The sequence below is a fragment of the Corapipo altera genome, unplaced genomic scaffold, assembly GCF_003945725.1.
Source record: "Corapipo altera isolate COAL_440 unplaced genomic scaffold, ASM394572v1 1, whole genome shotgun sequence".
In the NCBI taxonomy this organism is placed as follows: domain Eukaryota; kingdom Metazoa; phylum Chordata; class Aves; order Passeriformes; family Pipridae; genus Corapipo; species Corapipo altera.
This window is the reverse complement of record NW_020884873.1, coordinates 33,224,425-33,248,769: the sequence shown is the minus strand read 5'-3', so window position 1 is coordinate 33,248,769 and position 24,345 is coordinate 33,224,425. Positions and strand designations below refer to the sequence as shown.

Sequence of the window (24,345 nt, the reverse complement as noted above, 5' to 3'; positions counted from 1 at the left end):
GAAATGTCACTTACTTCATTACTCTATGACTAATTATGAGGAAATAGAAGGAGGGGAGCTCATTACAGTAATTTTGCTCCTGAGTAATTCCTGAGCAATACTTAAAAGAGAGAAACCTCACATACTGAATGAACAGGCAAGTGGATGCATGCTGCTGCTGAATGCTGCCTTCAGTGGGACAATACACTGCAAATGTTACCTTTGATCCTAATTTATTTTAAGACAGCTGTCCATAATATTTCATCAGTATCAAGACCATACAAGTTTAAAACTGCAACAAGCAGAAAACACACACAAATAAAACCTTTTGATTTGTAATGGGTATTTAGCTATCAGGCTCCAAACTTCACCAAACATAGAATCAGCAAAACCAAAAAAACTCCATGAGCTAATACATGCCTTTTAATAATTTATTTATTCTTAACATAATCAACTATAAAATTCCCTACTGAAGGTGCTGTCAAAGTAGCTTCAAAGTTTCCTATACACATTTGGTGCTTCACAGATTCATTTAAATAATCTTTTTTTTTTTTGCTACCTAGGGCATCACTTGGACCCTTGACAAACTGAACAATTGCCTCAGCACATTGACTTGGGAGTTCTCAAACTGCACTGCATGTACAGACATAACATGCAAACCCCTTCAAAATGGCACGTAGTCAATGTGGCTAATGCCTATTCAAGAAGGTCCAACCTCCCCTACTGTCCCATGGTAGAAATCAGGAAAAGGTTTTTCCCTATTCTGTTGTGGAATCATGAAAAAGAAATAGCTTGGATTCACTACTGCCTTTGTGATCTCCCCTACTCAGCTACCTATTTGCAAAAGCAGCAGCTCTTCTTTTGACAGTCAGGTAAAATAAAAACCCCCAAATCACACTGTACACCATAACAACAAAGCGGGTCCAGAATATGCATTGAAAGTCAAACTGACTTGTCTAGGATTGTTAATGAACACTTGAATTACAGCTACATTGAGATCTGGAATCTTGAAGACAGTTGCAAAGCTCAGTAAATGGGCAGGCACACCACATCCCAGCCCAACCACTCCAAGCTCTCAGTCTGGGTAAATTGTGAGGATGTGAATCCCATGAAAAATAAGGGCAGAGTCTATACTTATATTTCTGTAGGGACTAAGTGAAAACTGAATGAGGATCTTCTGTTATGTTGGACAAAGGACTCTCCACACTGTGCTACTGCCACAGATGCAACAAAAGAGAAGTCAGCCCTACTCCCTGGGGCTAAAGTTACTACCTCAGTGCAGCTGTCAGCCAACACAGAGCAGCTGCTGTTCAATATTACATGGCATATGGACATAAGGAGTAGCTCTCAGACTGGCATTTGCAGGAACTGCACCTGCTGCTGGTTTGGTGGCCTTGCCTGAACCATCCTGAAAAGGTCCATAACTGCAGTGTTGAAGAGGAAACTGTATCTTCTACAAAGGGAGCTCAAGCACTTCAAAAGGCATAACCTACCCTCCACTTGTTCCTGCTAGCATTTGGAAGGGCTCCTGCTGCCTTGGGAACTCCATAATATTGAGTAAAAGTAGCTGTTGGGCACGTTTATCACTGTGTTACACAGTTCCAGAGTGAAAACAGAGAGAGACAAGATGTAACTAGACAATCTTCTGGACTGATGAACTTTCCAAGGAACTCCCTAACCAACACTGCGCTTCTCTGCTTTTTTTTTTTTTTTAAAGTATTAAAACAAAACCTAAAAAAGAATCTCTGTTTTCTCTGTTCCTTCTCATTCTTTGAGAAAACAGCTATTAATTAGAAAGTTCATGCCTGTTTCTTTTTGAAGAATGCAATTTCTTTTTACTTTCAAGTTTTGGGATTTTTTTTGTCCAACAAAAATTAACTGTTCATATTACATCTTTGCTCAGGCTGTCAGGTTTTCTCTCAATTACTAACTCGTTTTAGCTCAATGAAACAACAATTGTGGTAAATTTATACTCAGGTTCAGAAAAATGGAGTCCTGACCCACAGGTGCTATAACAATTTATACAAAAATGTATGTATATAAGCACGTCACTAAAGGAAAAAAGACATAAACCCTGTCACCGGAAACTTTAAAATACACAAACACGCCCTTCTTTTGACCGCTGGGGAGAAGGCAATGATATATCAACTTAAGCCTCATAACATGGTAGGAAATTTCATCTTTGTTATTTATCACTGGCTTGTGATACAGTTGAGAACATCATGCCCACACTACCTTTGCAAAGTTGCACTGGTCTCTTAGGGGTCACAACACACTGGACATCCAGGAAAAAAAAACAACAAAACTAAATTCCAGGCACAATTTCTTCTGCCAGAGCTTTCAAATTCTAGTTCAATAAAAATATAAATGTTTCCTTGAGAGCATTGTGGATTCAAACTGTGTTTTATTGGTGACATTTACCGATGCACTATGGTAATGCAGTCACTGGAATAGCTGGTATTTCTTTGCTTAACATCTTTCTCTATTCACTGTTGAGAAGCTAAAGCAGAATAAGCCTGTTAGATGCTATTTCCAGTAACATGTTTTCCCCCACAAAACTATGTCTCCTGTTTGCTTTTTCATAACCAGTCCAATCTGGAGCAATTTTTCTGCCCCAATACACTTTCAGAGAAGTCTCCTTTTCTACTAAAAACTTCACTCTCAACAGCATTAATAAAAACTTCGGATGAGCAGTTCAAGGGATAAGATAGAGAGGCTGCAGTGAAGACTTACATATTACTTTCTCTTTTCTGTTACAAAAACTTTCGGGACAGAAGCTTTCTTTTAACTTTTGCCCAGGGCTGAATATGTTGAGATAGCATCTTAAAAGGTTCCTAAATATTAGAGGAGTGATACTTTAAATCAAACGCCCAAAAGAAGAATGGAGGCAAAAAGGACAAGCATCTTTAAAAGTTCATACACTTACAAGATGCCACTAGAATCCTGGTTTGTATCAGAAATTGTGTGGCCAGCAGGACTAATACAGTGATCAACCCTCTGTACTTGGTGCTGTACTTGCTGAGGCTGCACCTCAAGCCCTGTGTTCAGTTTTGGGCCCCTCACAACAGGACAGACCTCAAGGTGCTGGAGCGTGTCGAGAGAAGGGCAACGATGCTGGTGAAGGGTCTGGAACACAAGTTTAATGAGGAGAGGCTCAAGGAGCTGGGGTTGTTTAGCCTGGACAAAAGAAGGTTCAGGGAAGACCTTATCACTTTCTACTATTACCTAAAAGTAGACAGGTGGGAGTTGGTCTCTTATCACAAGTAACAAGTGATAAGATGAGGATTTGACAATCCTCAAATTGTGCCAGGGGAGGTTTAGACTGGGTATTAGGAAAACCTTCTTCACAGAAAGGGTTGTCAAGCATTGGAACAGACTACCCAGGGAAGTGGTGGAGTTGCCATTCCTGGAGGTATTTAAAAGATGCATAGATGTGTCACTAAGGGACATGTTTTAGTGGTGGACTTGGCAGTGCTGGGTTAATGGTTGAACTCAATGATCTTAGAGTACTTTTCCAATCTCAATGATCCTAAATGATTCCAAGAGTGAGAGAATGACACGGTGCTTGTGGTAACACCGTGGTAGATCATTTTGATAATGCAGAAGGTTTCATTAATTTATATTACTAATAAATTTATGAATTTTTAATATAAAACTTTTTCCCTTCAAGAAAAAAACATGCTATGAACCAGCCTCCTTTTGCATGCAACTTGCCAAAACTTGGCCCTTTGGGATAGTCTCCAACCAGGGTAGTCCTCCCTGCATGCCCCCCTTAGCACCCTCAGGGCAGCAAAACTCCTGTGGGGAATGCAGACAGGGAAGCAGAAATGAGTTTACCTTTTGTTGATTTACTGACAGCTGTCTGGAGAGGTGCTGTAAGGAAGAGACTCGCCTAGGGATCGTGCCTACAGAAAGACTTTGCTCTGGCAGAAACACAGCAGCACCACAGTGGCAAAGAATGAAATACAGATGGGGCACTACTCACCAGAGTCATGCTAGGAGACAGATTAAGCTGCAAAAATGCAGAAATCTGCCTAAAAATGCAGGTATACTCTCACCCCTATTCCACAGCATATTTCAGCTTTAGCAGATCCCCAGACTAAGTATGTATAAAGCACATGAGAGCGCGACTCCATTCTTCACATGAGTAATAACAGCCCATTTCCACCTGGAGCCTCAACTTGCAATACATTCCTAAAACATCTATGTAAGTACTACTACATAATTGTAGACTTTAACTTCATATGGGATAAAAAAATTTCATAAAATGACCAATTTTAACTCCTACTATTTAACTCTGAGCAGCTCGGGTCCCCGTTTCTCTCACATTGTGTGCCCTTCCCAGCACAAGCCATATCTGCTTCACGTCCAGCTTCTCTCACATCCCCCTCATTTCTCTTTTCCCCATTGTCCTCTTTCCTATTTGCTCTGCAGAGCTCCCAGCAGTGCTGCATCTCTTGCTGTTGCTGCTCGTTCCCCCAGTTGCAGCTCAGCTCTCCTTTGCCTGCTACCACATCACTAGGGACCATGGGCAGCACCAGCTGACTGCAAAGCAAAGGCCTGCAATGTGTACCATCTCTTCTCTTCCACCGCATGCCACCCTTCTCCTTTCCATGTTTCCTCAGGCTTCACCTCCATTCATATAATTCTGTGGAATTAAGATACTTCAAACTGATCGAAACTCCCATGGGCACCACATAGGCACAGGCAGAGAGCAAATTTGGTTGCGAAGAAAAATACAGTGCTCTCATGAGAAGGCAAAGATGGGCATAGGTTTTTGCAGACTTGCAAAATTTGCAATGTCTGTCCCACTGTACCTCTCTAGTGCTTGGCTCCAGTCTGCTTCACACCTTCTGTGCCACTCTGGGATGCTCACCCAGACTGAATTTCTGGGGTATTTTTGAATCTTGTCCTCTGATGTCTGTTATAAGTATTTCAAACAGCAATGACACTGAAGATAAACTCATGAAACATTTGCAATGCACTTCTATCCTGCAGTAAAGCTGACAATTGGAAGGATGTTTGTTCAACACCCTGCCCGTGAGCAAGTCTGGGGTTTCATTATTTACAGCTCAAATGTTTTGCCTGCAGTCATATTAAAACTGGCACCATTTACCAATAAACTGTTTTCTTAAAATAGCTTCACCTTTAATATTCACATAATAATCTTTGTTTTATTATTTTCCTCAGAACACTTTTGAGAGGAGAGAAGCATAGCTATTCCCACTGGGCCACTAGGGACAAGGCACAAGGTCCCAAACACTTGCTGAACTGTTGTGCAAGAAGTTCAACCGGAATCAGCCAACAATGTCTGCAAATCTACATGTGCTGGGAAAAACAATTCCTACATTTTACATATGTAACTTATATCAGAGCTGCCATATCAGCTATCAGCAACTAATATCTGATAGATAAGGGATAGCTAATGGCCACTTACCATCTCTTTATAGGATTGCAGCTTTCTCTTCACAACTTACAGGCACCCGCATGCAACTATATCTGTTTATCTAAACCAGAGACAATTTCTCTGCAGAACTCCAGTCATACACACATTCTCAGACTGTGAGGGCTGCAGCAGTGCTCCTAGTTTAAGTAGTACGTGCTTGATTTGGAAAGTATTTTATGTCTTTCTTTTCTGTCAAAGCTTCACACAGATTGGTTAGAATGCTGCTGTACTTTAGATCATCCTGAATAATTAATAAAGAGCTTGCCAGTTCTTGAATATATTAGCAGTGAAGAAATATTGCTTGAACTTGTGAACTGTGATCAGCTTGCTGCAGAAGAGAAAATCCTTTCTCCTCCTTTCATTACTTCTTACAACATTAAGTTCAAAGAATTCTTTTGAACAAAAGGACAATATTACAAACTAATAATGCTCATTAAATAAGTCTGCCTCTTTTGTTCTAACATACTCAGTGTTGGAAAGCCTAAAGAGCAATTACAGAAGGAACATCTTAACAAAAATTCATCTCTCTCCCTCCCCTTCAGCAATAATAATGCAGGCATTTACAGTTTCAAAGCAATCTTAAAACAATCCTGGCCAAAGGCATTCTTAAGTGCAAATAAAAAAGTCAGCACCAGTGAAAAATCTAGAAGGGAAAAAGTCATGTGGTGTCTTCTCTGCTCTCTCATAGTCTTTGGAAACTTCAGTAACTGTTCCTAACCAGTGATGAACAAACCAGAGTAAGGAGTCCAAGGCTGTCCCCCATAGGGCAGATCATGGCCACTCTTTGCCTTCATTTTCTTATCTGACAAACAGTCTCTCAATAAAATATTAAAAATAAAAAATAAAAATCCAAGCACCGAGGAATGTTTTTTGTGTTGTTTTGTTTGTGTTTTTTTAATTATATTTACTACATTACAAGAACTAAGAGCAATGTCAAAACTTCTGCTGACAGATGTCCACAGCTCTCCCCTGAGGATTCTCTCCTGTCTTCTTATGAAGGACACTCTAATGGTTGAAGAAGGGCTGCAATGCTGGAAGTGGCCCTGAAGTTCATACATGCTAGTGGAAAAGAAAGTTTTCAGATTTTGCTTTTACTCTTTATTCTTTCACTGCAGTTCATTTACTAAGTCAGAAAAAACACAGAACTCACTTGCATAAAAATAATGCAAAAAATCTAACAGATGTGGACATCTTGAATAAACAGGTGTTGTATGAAAAACCTTAAAGCATATTTCCAAAACCCCAACTGAATGCACAAAGTCAACAAATTCATACTGACTGCCTATTTATAGAACTTAGCAGACACTTAAGAGTTTTCTGAATATTCAGAACTAATTTTAGAAAGACAGAGAGCCAACCTATGTTCAAAAGTCCTTACAGATATTGTCACTTTTGTGATTTTTTACTTCATTCAAAGCAAGCTGTTGCCTCAGTTCTAGTACTGTAAAGTTGTATTTTTATAAACAACTTATTGGCACAATTAGAATTACCATCAAAATAATATACCAGTTGGTTACTTGCTGTCACAACCTGGGATGATTCTCTGGAACAACGGCAAGTTTGTAATAAGATACTATACAGCCTTGGTGTCAAGTCCTTAGCATGACTTTAATTTCATGCTTTAAAAAAAATTCTGGGTTTGTTTATGTTTTATTTGCTTGTGCACAAAGAGAAGTATAACATACATCCAGCTACATTAAGAATTCATCCTTTGATGCTTTAGGCACCTAACCAATTTTTAGATAAAAAAATCATCTTGTAAAATGGAGTGCACCATCCTGTCTTTAAAGCTCACTTTATCTCACTGTATTGGAAACATACTGGTAGCATAAAAATATATGTCTGCAGAAAGGATCTGTATGCACAGCAGGGGATAAATTTTCCTGAAGATACGCTATAAAGCTTTGATGGTGAAAGGCATACCACTCAGGTCCTCATGCTATGCCCTGTGTAACTACAGTTGACATCTTTATCAGAGTGCTCCTATTCTGTTTCCATCATAATAAAATCCAGAATAACTTCTCTGATCTGTGTATGTTAAAATATGCAGTCCTGTCTCTAACAAAGAGCCCCATTTCTGTAAGCAGCTTTACACTCCAGACACAGCTTCCTAAAAGTCCTGTTCTTCAGGTTAATAAAGGAAAAAAACCAAACATGTCCATACATAAATTAACCACAGTCATGGCTTTGTAATGCACTGCTTGAAAGGCAATTTTTAAACTATAAAGTGGTTAATTGAGCTGTAAACCTGACCAGTTTACACATTTCAGCAACTTTTCACATACTATATATGTATATTGTTCACTGGTGTACTTAACACAATAATTGTAAATTGTACCATTTTTATTTAGCATGTATGTGCAATGTGATTACCACAGGCTCTTTGGTATGCACAGCATACTGCTCAGTGCTCAAGGTCTTACAGGAATAAACTGGGGGGGGGGGGAAAGCCCCCTAGTATTTCACCACTGCAAAACGAAATCATCCTACAATACGAAATCATCCTACAATACAAGCAGCCATATAAAGAGCAGATTTGTGGTTGATCTTACAACATCAAATGTGGCTTTTCCTCACATGCAGTTGGTTCAAGTGTAAGTAACCATTCTCTCTAAGCCTAGTACTTCTCATAGTGATAACTACAAAAACAGCTACTACTTCAGATTCTTGATGTAGCTTTTGACTTACATTGTTCTTTTGTGATAGAAAAGAGGTAAAAAATTAAAGTGATATATAAAAACTAACCCCCCCTCTTCTCAGTGCAAATTTTAGTAGCTAATATACCTTTTCTCTTTTAAGAACCACTTAACTACTTTCAACATTGCTTAAAATATATATAATACACATATATCCAAATACATATAGATAATCACAACTAAAAAGAGACTGAGCCAGCAATATTTCAGCTCAAAGCATGAGAGATTTATTCATGAAAGAAATCAGGTCACTCCAGCACAAACTCCCATCCACCATAAACATTTTAACACTTATTAAAAAATTGTATAACTGTAGAATGTAGAAACAATGCACTGGTGTAGAAACAACACACTGGTGTAGAAATCAGGAATGGTTTTTTTGGTCCTTAGACGATCTAAATTCAAATCATGTCTCAGCACCTATGAGGAAACAATCTCACACAGCACTGCTCTTGCAAATTGCATCACCAAATAACATAATACTTTTCTTCTATGGTTGGTTGTTAATGGACACAAATACGAAGCTTCGCCAGAGCTTGGTAACATGTGATTTCATTACTGAAAATGTACTGACCTCCAAAATAAAGATTCAAAAACCTAAAGTGTAATACACATTAAAGGAACTAATCTCATAGTCTTTTAAACTTCCTGCATGAATAATCATTGTGTACTTCTTGTTTGCCACATATTTTGCCTTAAAAGGGGGTGGTTGATACAGTGGAAATACAGAAGAAGACTTGGTGTACTGCAACCTCAGCAGATACAGTGGCCCTTGTACCCAGAGAGGCAATGCCGCACAGAAGGAGTGCATGGGCACGGGCAGCAGTGAAGGAGGACTAAGAGGCAGAGAGGTTAGACCAGTAGATATTTGAAGGTCCCTTCCAAACCAAACCATTCTGTGATTCTACAACTGTGCCTGTCTCCTACAAATGGCATAAGTTTGAGGGTAGAGAAGAAGACTAATGTTCCCATCTGAAGACGACCCTGGAGGTTATCCACTGCAGGGTCTGACTCATAGCTATGGGAAGGAAGGGCAGCAGCAGGTCACTGACTGGGTTTTGGAGAGCGTGCCCACAACTATTATTTTTGCCTTGAAACTAGCTCAGAACACTTGAAGATTCTCCAGCCAGAGATTTTTAAATTACAAACTAAGCACGCAAAGAGACATAGCTCTCCTTTTTGCTTTGAAAGATTAAAATGAAGCACAGGAAGAGGGGAGTGAACTGTTGTAAAATACAGTATTGCCTGAACATCTCCCCGTTGGACAGAATTGCTTTTGAAGAGTGTCTAGTTGCCCAGAATGAGGCATTTCTGTTTACATCCTTATCTGAAAAAAAATGAAGTTACAAGCTTACCTTGCCAAGATAGGCATGAAAAATGACGGAACATAAAGAAAGAAAACCCCGTATTTCCACTTCTTGATGTACAGTTAGCTCACATAATTTATTAAAACCACAAGACACTAATCAAGTGCACAGTATACCTATATCTTTTCACCATGGTAGGGTCTGAAAAACAGTAAAGAAATTATTTTGGGGACCTGCACAAAGGTACAGGATTAGAGCAGAAGAGAAAGATCCTAGCAGAGACAGATTGGGGGCAAGTACTAAAGCAAGGAAAACTGCTTTTGGAGCAAAGAAATTCAATGAATGCACCAAACCACATGACTAGCAAGTTAGAAAGGAAGGAGATCATACAGCTGATGCAGCAGCAGGAAATTGCCAGCTGTTGGCAAAAATCCTCTGCACACTAACAATGTGAAGGTCCATCCCTGTCCTCAGCTAGCCTGACTGTGTTGAGCACTCTGTAACTGGTGTCTGAGATGCAAATGTCAAGGCCACAGAACTCAGAGAATTAGCTAAAAGAACAGAGGTTTTACTCAAAATGGTGAAAATTAAGGAACCTGTCAATTAGGACAGTTACTCCAGTCCAGCATGCATATGGCTTACAGGAGAATATATGGACACACCTCTAGACTGTCTTTTTTTTTAATCGACTGTTAATACCAGAGACAAGCATAAGGCACACTAACGCAAAAGATCAGTAGTATCATGCTGGTTCCTATTGGGAGGGAGTGGGAGGAGCAAGGAGTCTCAAAGGAAGTTAAGATTATTTCAAAGGAGAAAAAAACACTAGCCTGAGTTCTGTTGGATGATGGAAGTGTGAAAGAATTAAGATGGCTATGATGTACAAGATTATTGATTATCCCAGGAAAACTGTGTTTAACTGTAGCAACAACTCTCATCAGTGAGAGACTACATTAGTGCCCAGATCTGTTTTATAAAGACATCAGCAGACAAAAAGATTGCTCTACTCACATCAAAAGAAGAGAAAACGCTGACTTTCAACCTGATAAATGTGTAATAGAGCTACCAGAATAGAAACATTTTACACATACGAGAAAAACAGGCATTACCCAGCACAGATTTGACAGAGAAGTAAATCTACAGAGGAGAGGATGATTAATAAATATTTAAGCTCACGTATTTTGAAAAATGTGGTCCCACATAGCAATCTAAAGAACAGGAAAATGCATTACATAAGTTTGATTGCAGTATTCTTCTCTTTTTCCATTACTGACCTCATTGTATTAGCATGTTACCCTTTCATGCTTCTGCAAAATAAAACACATTGATTTTGAGCTATCCTGACTAATAATCAAAGAGTTCTGATTTTTCAAGCTAGGCTGATAAAAATAGTTTAATTCACATATGGATGTATATCCAGCTGCACAGTAACGGCCATTAAATATTTCACAGTATCAAAGATAAAAAACAGAAGCTTCTTATTTGCAGACACACAATACTACTACAATGTTGGAAGTTTCCAGTAAAAAAACGAGCCAAAATCCCAAATTAAACCCTTCTACACAGAGAAAAAAAAAATTATCAAACATCACAGATTTTTTTTTAAAGTTATTTTTAGAAAATAAGGTGTGTTCTTTCCTGAAGAGGGAAGGTGTCTTAGGCAGGTTTTCACATATCTGCTTTAATAATCACACAGAACTCAGAGTAGGATGCAAGTAGTATTTTAAAGTTCTGAGCGGTAAAACCAGAGACTACAAAGATTTACAGTAACATAAAATGCACACTGCTCTAACAGGCAAATTAACTTCACAAGTGTGACATGAGAGTGCAGCCCTGAAAAAACACACACTACTATCTGTACTTCATCACATACAACAGCCTTTGGCATCTAAAGCACAGGTAAAAACAGCTCACGAAGGACAGGAAACAACAGAAACTCATCCTGGATATAGGTTCTGGATAGCATTGTCAGTTGTTCCCACTAAGGCAGACCATGCACTGACCCAGGAGGGACTCCTCAGAGCAGTCAGCAGAAATACAATGCAATTACAGCCCACAATAACTTTAGCACTTCATTTAGAAAAAAAAAATCCTCCTTTTAGTAATTAAAAAAAAAAAAAAAAAAAGAAAAGAAAAGAAAAAAGAAAGAAAACAGGAACCTGTCTTCCTAGCAGGAGGACAGCCTGGGACATGTAAGGATGTTAACTGAAAGAGCTCCTACACTCTTCTGTATCAGGAGTTCTTTGTTGCCCGACAGTAAATTGGAAGGACAGTCATATTTAAAAGTAAAAACAACAGGCTGCGTCTCTGGAAGGATGCAAAGGAGCCCCTGAATGAGTAAGAAGAAAAGCACGTTACCTTTAGCAAGTCTCCTCAGGATCTGACAGCGGCATTTGAAAGAGACAGCTATCATTCTGGCCGCCTGCCTCCCTGGCAAAGCGCGCTCGGGGCTCTGCTCGGGTGAATGCAGCAGCAGCCTATGAATTCCTCCTTCCGCACATACCACGCGAAAGGTAGCCCCGGTAGGGAGTGACAAGGCTTAATTCCTCTTGGCTGATGCAGAGATCAGCTCCATGTCATACAGCAAAGCTGTGTCATTCACTACTAGCGCCGTCACCACCACCTGCATGAGGAGATGAAGGGCTTACAAAGCCGTATTTCTTTAAAAGCTAGAAAGCATCCAAACGCACACACGGACGTGGATATTAGAGGGAGACGTTCCCCAGCCTCTCGCATTCCCTGACCCTGCAGGGAGTGATGGTTGCTGCGCCAGGCAAAGGGCCACATGTTTCAGCAAAACGTGGTGATTTTTCTCCTCTTTCCTCACATCTTTCCTTTCCCTTACTGTTCCCTCTAGATAAAAAGGGCAGAAACACCAGGAATACTACTTCTGGGGGAGGAGGAGTCTATTTCAAATGGAAAATATTCTAATCAAAGTATAATAAAGACTTACTCTTACAGATCTGTAAGAAAGAAGAAAAGAAAAAGCCTGATTTGATAACCTGGAAAGCTTTTTGACAATCGCAGACGAGTATATTACAGCCATTGAAGCACAGACCACAGGGGGAGGGAGAGAGCTGGAGGGAAGTGATGGATTGTTGTGTGTGCGCAGGATCGCCAAGCATTTGATCACACCAAAATAAAATGATGCTGCATAGAAAACGAACAGCAAATCAGGTTTTTTCCTCTCACTGGATTTTAGTACATCTGAAAAATATATTTGGCCAAACATTGCACCATTTATAAGATATCTTCAGCTCACCAGGAGTTTTATATCCTCTCATGCCTATTCAGACAGCAAATTAACCTGCTTGTAGAATTCATTCAGAAAACTATGAAGTAGAGCACACCTCTTAAACAAGAGTTTCATCTCACCTTTATGGATCCAGAAAACTACCACAGGACAAAACTCCACACCCATCCTAAAAAACAAAGAATCAAATCAAAATAACCTATATAGAGTTTGTCATGTCAAATCTATGCACAAACCCTAAGCCCTGCATCAGATACTCCTCTTCAGAACAACAGACAATTATTTCTTTCTCAAGATTTATCCTTGAGTAATATATTTAAAACTGTCTTCATATATTCTGTCCCATGCATGTGCTTTCATTACAAAATTCTGCCATCTTTTATCTATCACTATATTTACTGTTGTGGTCCAGTGTCATGGTGCACATCTTCTACTGTCATCTACTGAAAGTCTGGAGAAGGCACGGACAGCTTTCACATTTGGAGTCTTTTCTCTCTCCCTGCCCACTCCACACTGTATCAGCAGCCCTGTGCTTCCCATTGCTTTTCTTTTTTTTTGTTTTATTGGTTAGAGCAACAGCCATATTTCCAAGGGCAAGGTGAAACATTCCATCAGCACAACTGCAATTGCCCAGACAGATCTGGTGAAAATTGATTTTATTTCATTGTCATTAAAAACAGATAAGGGTAATCGAATCATCTGTTCACCCTCCTTGTTATCGCTTCTTATAGCTGCTGTTGTACCAGACAGCCATAAAACCCAACCAGCAGAAAAGCAGATGCACCTGAAGCCATGGATTGATGGCTCCAGCCCTGTAACCACAGACCTTCCGACAGGGATGGACAGGGTGTGCAAGGAGGGGTGAAACTAGGGGAAGAACATGAAGGTTTAAGACAGTGTAATTCAATCGTCTGGAAGAAAAATGGAAAATCTTGGACTATCATGGAGGGGGAAGGGGAGAAGTTGTGTATTCGTGTTCTCCCATAAAGAGAAAACCAAGAGAAGGGTAAGTGGCTCTCCCTCTGACAATACGCTTTTTGAGTTAAAAATTTGCCACCATTCTTTCAGGTCACCTTCTGCTCAAGTAACAGGACCTCACAACAATAATACCAATAAATACCACCCTATATCTGCTTTCCTTTCTCTCTCATGCCCTAGAAAAGCTATTCCAGAAACCTTCTCAAGCCTATAGCCTCAGCACACAGCCTCTGCTCACAGCTCTTCCAGGTTTGACATGCTGAAGCTGCCCGAACTTTCTGCTCTCCTTCTGCAGACTGGCATCCAGAATCCTTATTACTGTCACTGCATCTGCCAGATACCTGTCCTTTATGCCATAAACCTTGCTGTGCCCAGACAGACCCATTTAAACAGTTCCCCTTAACTCAAGGGCAACCAGAAGATACCAAAAGACCATCATTTAGCTGCCCTAATATTTATTCTTTGATTCTTCCCAGTCAGCTGTGGGGTCATCAGGCAGGTTGGTCTCTGCTCCCACCTCTTTGGACATGGACCTGCCAGCATCAGAGCCAGGTGAGCCTGCAGTGCTCCTCCTGCCCTTCAAAAGAAGGTGATTTTGGCGAGCAGTTCTTAACTCAGGAGTCCACTTCTGTGCAATTTTAACACCCTTGAGGACTTCCAGTGTGCAAAGAATGGCAAGAGGTTGTATCTACACCACAAGGAAGAACTGATTGCTGCTTGCCTTTGTCATTTGTAGCCTCCTTTACCAAGGGGGCTGAACCAGTGTTAGCTGTGAAGTTAGATCACAGAGTTCAGACACAGGAGAAAAATCAAGCCTTCATGTAATGAAATGCTGAGCCCCAATGAGATTAAGTAAAACTGTGCAACACTGTAATAATTATACAGAAATTGTGACATATACGCAACACCGGTGGCATACTTGGTCAGAAAAGGTCTTACTAACAGTGAAAAGATATATTCCTTGATCCAAAAAGCTTATTGTATTGTTTACTACTTCTATATTACTGGTGTATATGCTAAATAGCCTCTGAAGCACTGCAACAGTCACTTCCAACCAAGCCAAAAGGACTAATTTTTGTTTATGTTTCTTCAGACAATTCTTCTGTCCTTGCCAAAGGAGGTCATGTGCAGATTTGAATTCCTCAAAAAGATTTTGGATGGCAAAGAATTCATACTTCAAGTACAGCACAGAACATAATGATATACTGTATGTACTGCACTTCTTTTTTTCCTCATTTTTGATAGGTCAAGAAAAGATGCAGTTACTGAAACAATTTCTAAAATAATTACTCATGACACACATGGTTTTATCACCTTCTTGCCTGACGATCACCAGGATTCACAGAACTGTTCTTGTCCAAAGTTCTACTTCTGAAATGAATTTAACTATATTTTTTTACCAAATTAAGGATTTTGTGATTATTAAATGTCTCAAAATTCCAAAAGCCAGCCATCATTTTCTGAAGTGTCAGTCATTCAAGCTCAGTTCAGGAGAAAAAACTGGCTGTTCAGGAGGAAATACGGGGAAGGAGGTAAAAACAAAAAGGGGTAGGTAATGTAATGTTAGGAGATCAAAAACCTTCAGACATAGTGAAAAATTATTTATACTCTATATAAGACAGGTTAAACTCTTTAGTAATTACATTTCTTCCTTATTAATCAACAGAGCTACACATTTTGTTACTATTTTCCCTGGACTCATCTGTAAGAATCTTTTTTCATTGTGATCCACTTGGACAGCAGCATGAATTTATATCACTTTTATTGCTGCACTCATTTCTTTCTTCAGGAGTCTGAAAGGTTATTTATAAACTCTAGAATATATGTAACACAAATACTTTGTCAACTGAATTTGTATTCATAAGTACTCAGTAGAAGGTCATTAGATGAAAGAAGCTTATATTTCCATATGATAAGCCAGACAGTATATTATATGTACCCTATTTAACATCATCTTCTGGTTAATCTTATCAGATCATATTAGCCAAAATAAATGAATCAAAAAAAAGTTACTATCTATGACACTTCTCTGTAGAACAAAAAAAAATATGTAATGAAATTTCTCTAAATTAAATTGAAGATTATAATCTTTATACAGTGTGACATTTAGATACAATCAGGAAATTTCTGTTAAGAAACAGTATTCAATGAAGAATACAAATTCTACAAAATATCAAATTGTCTTTGAGGGGAAAAAAATAAGTTTGCAAAAAATGCACTTCTTTCCAGAAAGCATGACTCTAACATATACATCCTTCTGTTTCACAGAAATATATATACCCAGAAGATACTCTAGGTTAAATTCCACGCATGCTGTATCAAACATTTCCTTTCATGTACTGACTGAACAGCATCTTAAAACAAGTTACTCCTCTCCCTTTTTCACTTTACAGGGGATTTGTCCATATGATCTGCTATAATTGTTTCTGGATGTCGCATGCTCCTATTTTTCTTTACAGGCTAAGTTTGTGTGTAACCACCTTTAAGCAGATGCACCACAGACTACTCACTCAGTCATAGTGATGTACAGCATAGACTCAGACCTTTAAAGAAAGCCAAGCTGTGGGGTTCAGTGGAGACAGGGATGTGCTCAAACTACAGTCTCACCAAGACATTAAGGCAACCAGAAAGACATGCAGATATCAAATGTTTCATGTGCCAAGAAGACACAGTGATATCTACTGGATCTACCCGCATAAGAAAACTGAAATTAAATATTACGAAGTCTGAATGCATTAAGATTTTGTACAACTCAATATTTTGTTTCATCATTTTACAAGCTACTGCTGACATCATCATTTTACAAGCTACCACATTATTCAAATGGAAAAGTCAGATTTTTAAGGGAAAAGAGAATTAATTTAGCTCTAAAAATAACAAATGATTGTAAGGATATTTCTGTTTCAAAAGCTAAAACATTTCCACTACAGTATTTGATACATGCTTATATCAATCAAGAACTAGCAACAAAATGAGGAATCTCACTCCTAACAAATCAAAATTTTTCACCCCCAAGAGCCGTATTCCCATGCAGCAGCAGGCTCAGTCAGTCCAACATTTTGCAACGGATACTGCTCTATTATGAAGATTCTCCTTCACTATAGGGAGAGAGAATAAAAAGGCAAGTGCAATAAAGACACCCTGTTACTCCCCAGTGCTCAGATTATGAAAACAGACAACTTGTCAGATTTGCATAATTTGGAGGATCTTGTAAATTTATGTTTTTATTAAATCAACTACAGCAGCTATTTTCTAGCTATATTAACCACATTTGCAACACTGTCAGGCAATTTCATGCAGACATTGTAGTGGAATGCTTTAAAGGCCATTAAGAGTCATAAAAGGTGCTCTGGCTTCAGAGGATCCTCACTGGAGCACATATGAAGGAGATACAGCATGTTGAAAAACAGGAATATGTATGTGCTGAAAGCAGTAAGACGTGACAAGAACACATCTGTTAAAGATCTGAGTCGATGTCAAAACACCATTGCATGGCAACACAAGTATTTTAGCTTCACTGCCTAGGAAGAGATTAGTAAAAAATAGTTCAGGGGCTTTCTAGGTAGAAAAAAAACAAAGTCTTAATTTATTGGTTCCAAGAAAAGTTAGCCTTTTTGAATTAGTGCATATTAAACAAGTGGTGATAAAATCAATTAATATTACCACATTCCAGGATGGATTTCTGTTGAAGTGTTTTATAACACAGCAGATTCACATTTTAATTGATTTTTTTAAAAGTCCAATTTAATGATAGATTTTATAAAATTTATAATGCAGTATTAAAGGAAACAGAATATATATACCTTTTCTATATGAAAATAACTCTCTGGCACATGCTACCCTTCAGCATAACACAAGGAACAGCATTCCCTACATTACCCTTTACAGCAATGGCACACCAGAGCTTCTCAAAAAGAGCTTTATCTTACCAGTCTGTTTCAAATACTTGCAAAAATTAAACCTGTCCTTTTCCATGAAACTGTGCTGATATATAAAGGTTGAGAGATGTTTTCTACTAGAGAAAAATCTCAAAAAACCTTTGAGATACGTAGTACCACTCTGACTTTTCATTCCTAATTTCATTTCAGCTGCTGGCAAACAGGCTGTTCACCTTTTTCCCCAGTTTTCGTAGCTCCGAATCTTTGTTTAAAATTAATTAGGGACTTAATAGATTTAGGAAATATGAAGATGCCACATGTATTACAAAACTTAGAAACTTCTAGTAGCACAAGTATGTTGCAATCTCTCAAAGGTAATATCAAGCATAGTCGCAACTAATAAGATTTAATTCAGAAAGAAGTCAACATCATCATCTTCAAATGGTTTGGGTTGGAACAAACCTTAAAGATCATCTAGTTTCAATCTCCCTGCCACCCACTAGACCAGGTTGCTCAAAGCCCCACTGAACCTGGCCTTGAACACTTCCAGGGATGGGGCATCCACAACTTCTCTGGTCATCCTGTTCCAGTGTCTCACTCCCCCACAGTAAAGAATTTCTTCCTAACATCTAACCTAAATCTCTCCTCTTTTAGCTTAAAACTGTCCCCCCTTGTCCTATCACTACCTGTTCATGTAAAAATGTGCTGTCTCTCTTTTTTTTAACTCCCTTTAAGTACTGGAAGGCTGCTCTACAGTGTCCCCAGAGCCTTCTCTTCCCTAGGCTGAACAACTTCAGTTCTCTCAGCCTGTCTCCAATGTTCATGGCCCATGGACAGTGTTAATGGCCCTCCCCTGGACTTGCTCCAACAAGTGCACGTTCTTCTTACGCTGGGGGACTAAGAGCTGGATGTAGTACTCAAGCTGAGCCTCACAAGAGCAGAGCAGAAGGGGCAGAATCACCTCCCTCAACCTGCTGACCATGACACTTTTGGTGCAGCCCAGGATGTTGTTGGCTTTCTGCGCTGCATGAACACATTGCTGGGTCATGTTGAGCTTCTCATCAACCAGCATCCTCAGGTCCTTCTCCTCAGGGCTGCTCTCAATTCATTCACTGCCCAGCCTCCTGTACTTGTGCTTGGAATTGCCCCAACCCATGAGCACGTTGCACCAAGTCTCTTCTTCTACATTTCTAGTATATACACCTACATGTACCTTTTCTTTGGTTTGGATTACAATGGCAGAAGAGAGTGCTTACTTTCTGGAGTGTTACTAATAATTTGTCCTTGCATCTTCTGAACTGGCAATTAGTAAAGAACTTGAAATTTTTTAAAATATAATGAAATAAACCAAACCCAAGGCAGTCTTGTCTGCCCTCTCAGCAGAAGCAGCAGTGAAAGTACCTTGAACAGCACTGTGCTTCCCAGGATGCTTGTAGATCTCATGGAGAGAAACAAAAAATAATGACCCCGTTCAATGAACACAATCAGCCCAGCATGGGCTCCTGCCAGCAACATGCATATAATTACAGGCTTTGGGATTTAACCTAATCTCAAAACTAAAGGATGACTCTGTCTTACAAGTAGCTTCCCACATGCTGCACTACATGGTTAAAGACTCCTGTAATTACAATTTCTGTAAGGCTTTGTAGTTTATAGAGGTTTTTTTCAATTAATTAAAATTATGACCTTCCAATTGCTACATCAGTCTCTAACAAAATAAAGCTAAGCATTCCCTCAAAATTACCATACTGGAAGTGGGGACTCTCTCTTTCACTTAGCAGAAAACGACTGGTTTTACTCTCATTTAAAAACAAAAAAAGATTATGATTCTACTGAAACACTTGAACAAAAGTGGAATAATTATACCTCTCTCTAGCTATATTGCTTTAGTTCCATATTTTTATCAACCTATTTAGCAGTTATGAAATTGGAATATCACAGTAGAAAATAAAATGTGTATTTGGAGGGATGACTCTAGAATATAATATAAAGTCATTTAATCTACTACAAGAGATTTTTTAGAAATTAGTTCAGTGAGTTTTACGTGCAAGATACGGCAACAGAAGATTATAGCTCAAGAGATGCAGCACATAGAAGGGATGGCACAAGTAGCTTTAACCGGCAACAGCTCCAACCCTCTACAAGATGAAAGGAAATGCTGATTCACTGATACAGTTGTACTCCTACCTGTGTACAAGCTACAGGAAGACATGGCAGCAGCTGCTTTTCCAGAACAAAATGGACTTCTATACTGAAATTGAGTACACATTGGATGTTCGCCGGCAGTATCAGCAGCAGTCAGCCAGCTGGCACCGACCACTGCACCCTTCCCAGGCCACACAGACTATTCCATCCCAGAAGCAGAACTGGTACTAGCAGTACTAGGGAGTGTACCCCAGAATACGATGACTCTAAATATGACTCAGCAGATCATTCAAGGTAAGCAGATGACCTGCAACCGTGACACAGGTTTCATGCTATCATTGCTTGTATAAATGGGGGAAGACTAAGTACAAATATCAAAAAGATCACTACCTGCCTTGCGTAGGGAGAGTTGTACTAGAACTTGATATTCAGCTCCAGTATCTATAATGGGGGTTTGCTTGGTTTAGATTTGTTTGGTTTTAGAAGGCTGAAAAACTGGAGAGAATGCAGAAAAGTGCACCAAGAGTGATTTGAGCAATAAAAAATGCCTCATGCAGCGCAAGACTCAGCAAGCACAGTATCATATTGGAAGTGTTAGGAAAGTGTCCTGATTACACAGTGCCTAAAAGCTGTCACAGGAAGGACACATTAAGCGCTCAAGAACTTCTATGTCACATGATGGAAAAGCAGTAAAATTCAAACTAATCACCATTTGCTGACTGGAAGATCTACTGACAGATAAAACTGCCAAAATTGTTCTCTGAAGAGCCACTGCCTTCCTGTCTTTCCAGAATATGCATTTTTCCAAAACATCAGTTACTGGACTTGCTGTAACAATAACTGGTCAGATATCTGCTTACATGGGGAGCAACCAAACATCTACGTGTCTTCTCTTGTCTTAAAAAGCATACAAAGCAAGAGATGAGATTGTGATGGCCTCCTGCTGTCTCTATCTACCTTATGGACTGGACTGGAAGAGTCTTCAGACTATTTTCATCCTTAAAATACTAATGAGGCATGCACAACAGTGAAATCTATATAAATAAAATGTTATTAAAAGATAGAACTAGCTATACATAGCTAAACATTTTATCCAATATGTAATTAACACTAATACAAAAGTCTGTTTATAATCAGAATCCTTAATGTGTTAGAAAAACTGGCCCATTATGCTTCACAATTGCTCCATATTCTCAAAATGCTGATACTTCAAGAGCAGGAAAACCCTTTTGTGCACCATCCTTAGATCCTCACATCCTTTCCCTTTTGCTGTAAAAGAAGGGGCAGAATGCACAGCAACAACCAGCAAACACACATGTGCAAAGCAGCACAAAGAACGTTCTTTACATCAAGAAAAAAAGAACATGTATAACATGTATGACTCAAAGGAAATTATCACCATGCTTCGCTCTCAGGAAATAGTCACCAAAACAAACAAAGGAAAGGTTCCTAGGCAAGGGGTTGAAGTATTCATAAGTCTCAAGAGTGAAAGGTTGATAGCTTCAAGCTTGTTTTAGCGTTATTCCTCCATGGATCATTAGTGCTTTAGTGGTGTCCCACTCCTATTCATCATACTTTTAATAGTTCCTTCTAAAATAGTTCTTCCAAAAAGTTTGTAGCTTGCCAGATAACATTAACACTTAAAAGTCTGTATACAATATTTATTAATTTTGTTTAACACCCCTCCTCTTTTTTTAAAATCACAGAAATCCTACAATCTCCTAAGGTAAACATGAGGTCATATACAATAATGATCAATAACAAACCGGGACCAGCTAGATACACGGGCAAAACAGTGCATTCAAGAACTCCCCAACAGAAAACTAAAATACATCAATCAGCAAAACAAATGTTACTCTTGGAAAATTAAAGGGTAACTGAAGAAAAAACAAAGCACTAGTCTTCCTGTATTACTGTGGATGTATGACTTCTAAACTATCAGTTAGCAGTAATAAATCCCCACTTTAATAGTTTTCCAATACTTCAACATTCTTATACAAAAACTCACACATTTCTTTTGCAGTCTCAGGTATGAAATTATAGCTTAACAACAGACATCAAACTTCATGTTCTGTATCACATTTCCACTAATCAACTAGCAATTTTGCCTCAAACATGCATATCCTTTTTAAAACCACAGTCAACTCCGTCTTGAATTCCTGATGAGTTCAAGGGTCTCAGGCTGGCTTTAGGGTCTTGAGAAGAGTTATAGTTTGGGCTGGTCTGAATGTCCCCGCCAGCTGCCTGGACTCAGTAGGGAGATGGACAGGCTGCATCAGCCACAGCAGACCTCTGACATCCCCATGCTGATGTGGAAGCTGCCACCTTGCTTCTTCATGTCACACAGCCAAAAATCTTTTTTTTTAAGAAGAAGAAGTTTCACATGATTCAACATACATCCGTGAAAATTTCTTAATAACTTTCACTTACTTTTCTGCAACTATTGTAACCTTCCCAATTTTCCCTTAAAGCTTGTCTTCTCTCTCCCTGGATATATGGGTTCTTCTAAGAATTATTCATTGGATACAAATATGCTATACACATAAATTTCTCATAAGTCCGGTCTGAAATCCATCTGCCGCTTATTACTGAACCCTTTCTGTTTGTTCCTGTGCTTTAGCAGGGGAAGCAGCTATAATTTAATTTAACAGCCTAGGTGCAGTCCAACACTTATGTAAGTAAGGGGCAGTTCTTTTCCTACGCCTCTGACATGACCTTTCTTAATACAGCAGCAGTAACTCCTCTTTTCAAGTATTGCTGCTATTAGTGTATAGCAAAATGAACTGCCATTTCTACACATGTGCTGGTTTCCCTATGCACCACTGCTTTCCCAGCTTCTCACTCATGGTATATCATCCTATCTTGGATTAGTTCCCCATAGATGCATTAACTTGCAAAGTCTTACAATATTCTTCTGCATATTACACATTTTTAGTTGCTTTAAAGACATCTCCATTCTTATTACTATGTAGGTCTCCTGATCTAATTTCATCTGCTAATTTTATCAACAGTTAATGACATTGTTAAGTCACTACTGCCTTCATTATCCTTGAATCAACTCCTGGGGGTGTTTCTCAACCAACTGTTTTTGAGGTATTTTCCCTTTTTAGCTCATGAGCATTTAAAATTCACCAAACATCCCAGAAGATGCATAAAGATCCTGAAGAATTGCATCAAGCACTAGTATTTCTTCCATTAATTTTGTATTATATTCCAAACTGTGACAGAGTTCATTATTTACAAATCTATACTGTTTATTAACTACAGTCACATTACCTTCAAAACCCCAAATCCCTCTCTCTCTTTAATGTTTAGTCAATATTTATTTCATTACTGAAATTTTATAGAAACCAGCACTACATCAAAGAGAAGACTGGCCAAAGGTACTTCAGTCTTTTTTTTCTCTCCTGTTTTTAAGTGCACATATTAACATATTCCACGGCATGTCACTTGCTTTCCATTCAAATGTAAGGGTAAACTCTACCTAGATGAGCACAACCAGGCTCCATTTATAGATACCAAACACCAGCGTGTTCATAGACAGAAACAATTTCTTTGTATTTGTTCATGTGTCATGGGCGTTATGAAAACCAGCTCATACAGCAATTGTAAAGCACTTACTTTTTTCCCCCCAGTGCACTCACTTTTTTTTCCCCATCATACACATCATACATTTAGGTTTGCATCATGCCAGTTGCTGTACTCCAACAAATAAAAGAAACTTGGTACCCCACAAAGAGATGGCTGTGTACAGATTCTCTCTGTGAACTTACTTGGAGAGAGCTACATAGACTTAATTGATCAAAAGGGACTCACAAAACAACAAAATATTTTGCAGAGGCATATGCTAAAGGTACTGCACCAACTTCGAAGACCTGCTGCCTTACTGGAAAGGTTCATAAAACTGTTGAGGTGATGGAAATGCTCCCAAGCTGCTGCCTGGAATGCAGAAACGGGACGGTAACTATGCCATTTATTTATTTATTTAAAAAATAAGGCAGGAAGAAAGGGGCCCAGATGTTTTAACAGGAAATTAGAAAGCTAGTTGATATAAATTCACCACCCAGCAAAGCTTTAACAGCCCAAATTCCCCTCCCCCTGCTCCCCATTCCTGATCCCTCGTCTGCATCTGAATGCTCACAGTGCTGCTAATGGATAAAAATGGAAACAAATGTATGCAACAAATCACAGCATGCTCCTGTGCCAGCTTCCCCTTTCTGATTCATTAGACCCAGATCTTCATACTGCTGCTACGTATTAAAATCAATGTTCTGCCTCTTCATTATTGTCATTATTTCTCTTTCACTTCAGAAGTTTCCTTTCCTTCAGATTGCTGCCTGACCAGCTTGTCAGGACATATTTAAATCAATATTTTGTGCATATGAGGGTGTGTGCCGTGCATCTGGATGCCACCTCATTACCATCTGAATTCCCATCATTTCTGCCACGACACAAAAACATAGGGGTAAATATCATGTCAAATGACAGAAGATTACAGCCATCTATCTCCTTCGCTTAAAAATCTGAAGTAACTGCAGATTTTGCCATCAGCCCATTTCATACCCGATAAGAAAACCTAAATAAAGACTGAATGCAGCACTTTCCGTGATGCATGAAAACGCAATGCAGCTCAAGCAGAAGGCATTAAAGATTCATCCTCTGC

At 39.0% G+C, this 24,345-nt stretch overlaps 1 protein-coding gene across 11 annotated transcripts in view; it reads right to left on the bottom strand.

The window, feature by feature from the left end:
- The window catches only part of GRIP1 (glutamate receptor interacting protein 1), a 320,846-nt gene that overhangs the window by 146,992 nt on the left and 149,509 nt on the right, over positions 1 to 24,345 (bottom strand). The window contains exon 1 of one of the 11 annotated variants that reach the window (XM_027655507.1): positions 11,787 to 11,878. The exons of the other annotated variants lie outside the window; for them this stretch is intronic. Within the exon in view, the coding sequence (XP_027511308.1) occupies positions 11,787 to 11,841 (55 nt within the window). The 5' untranslated portion in view covers positions 11,842 to 11,878. Of the gene's footprint in view, positions 1 to 11,786; positions 11,879 to 24,345 lie in introns of those variants that run through there. 11 annotated transcript variants of the gene reach the window in all.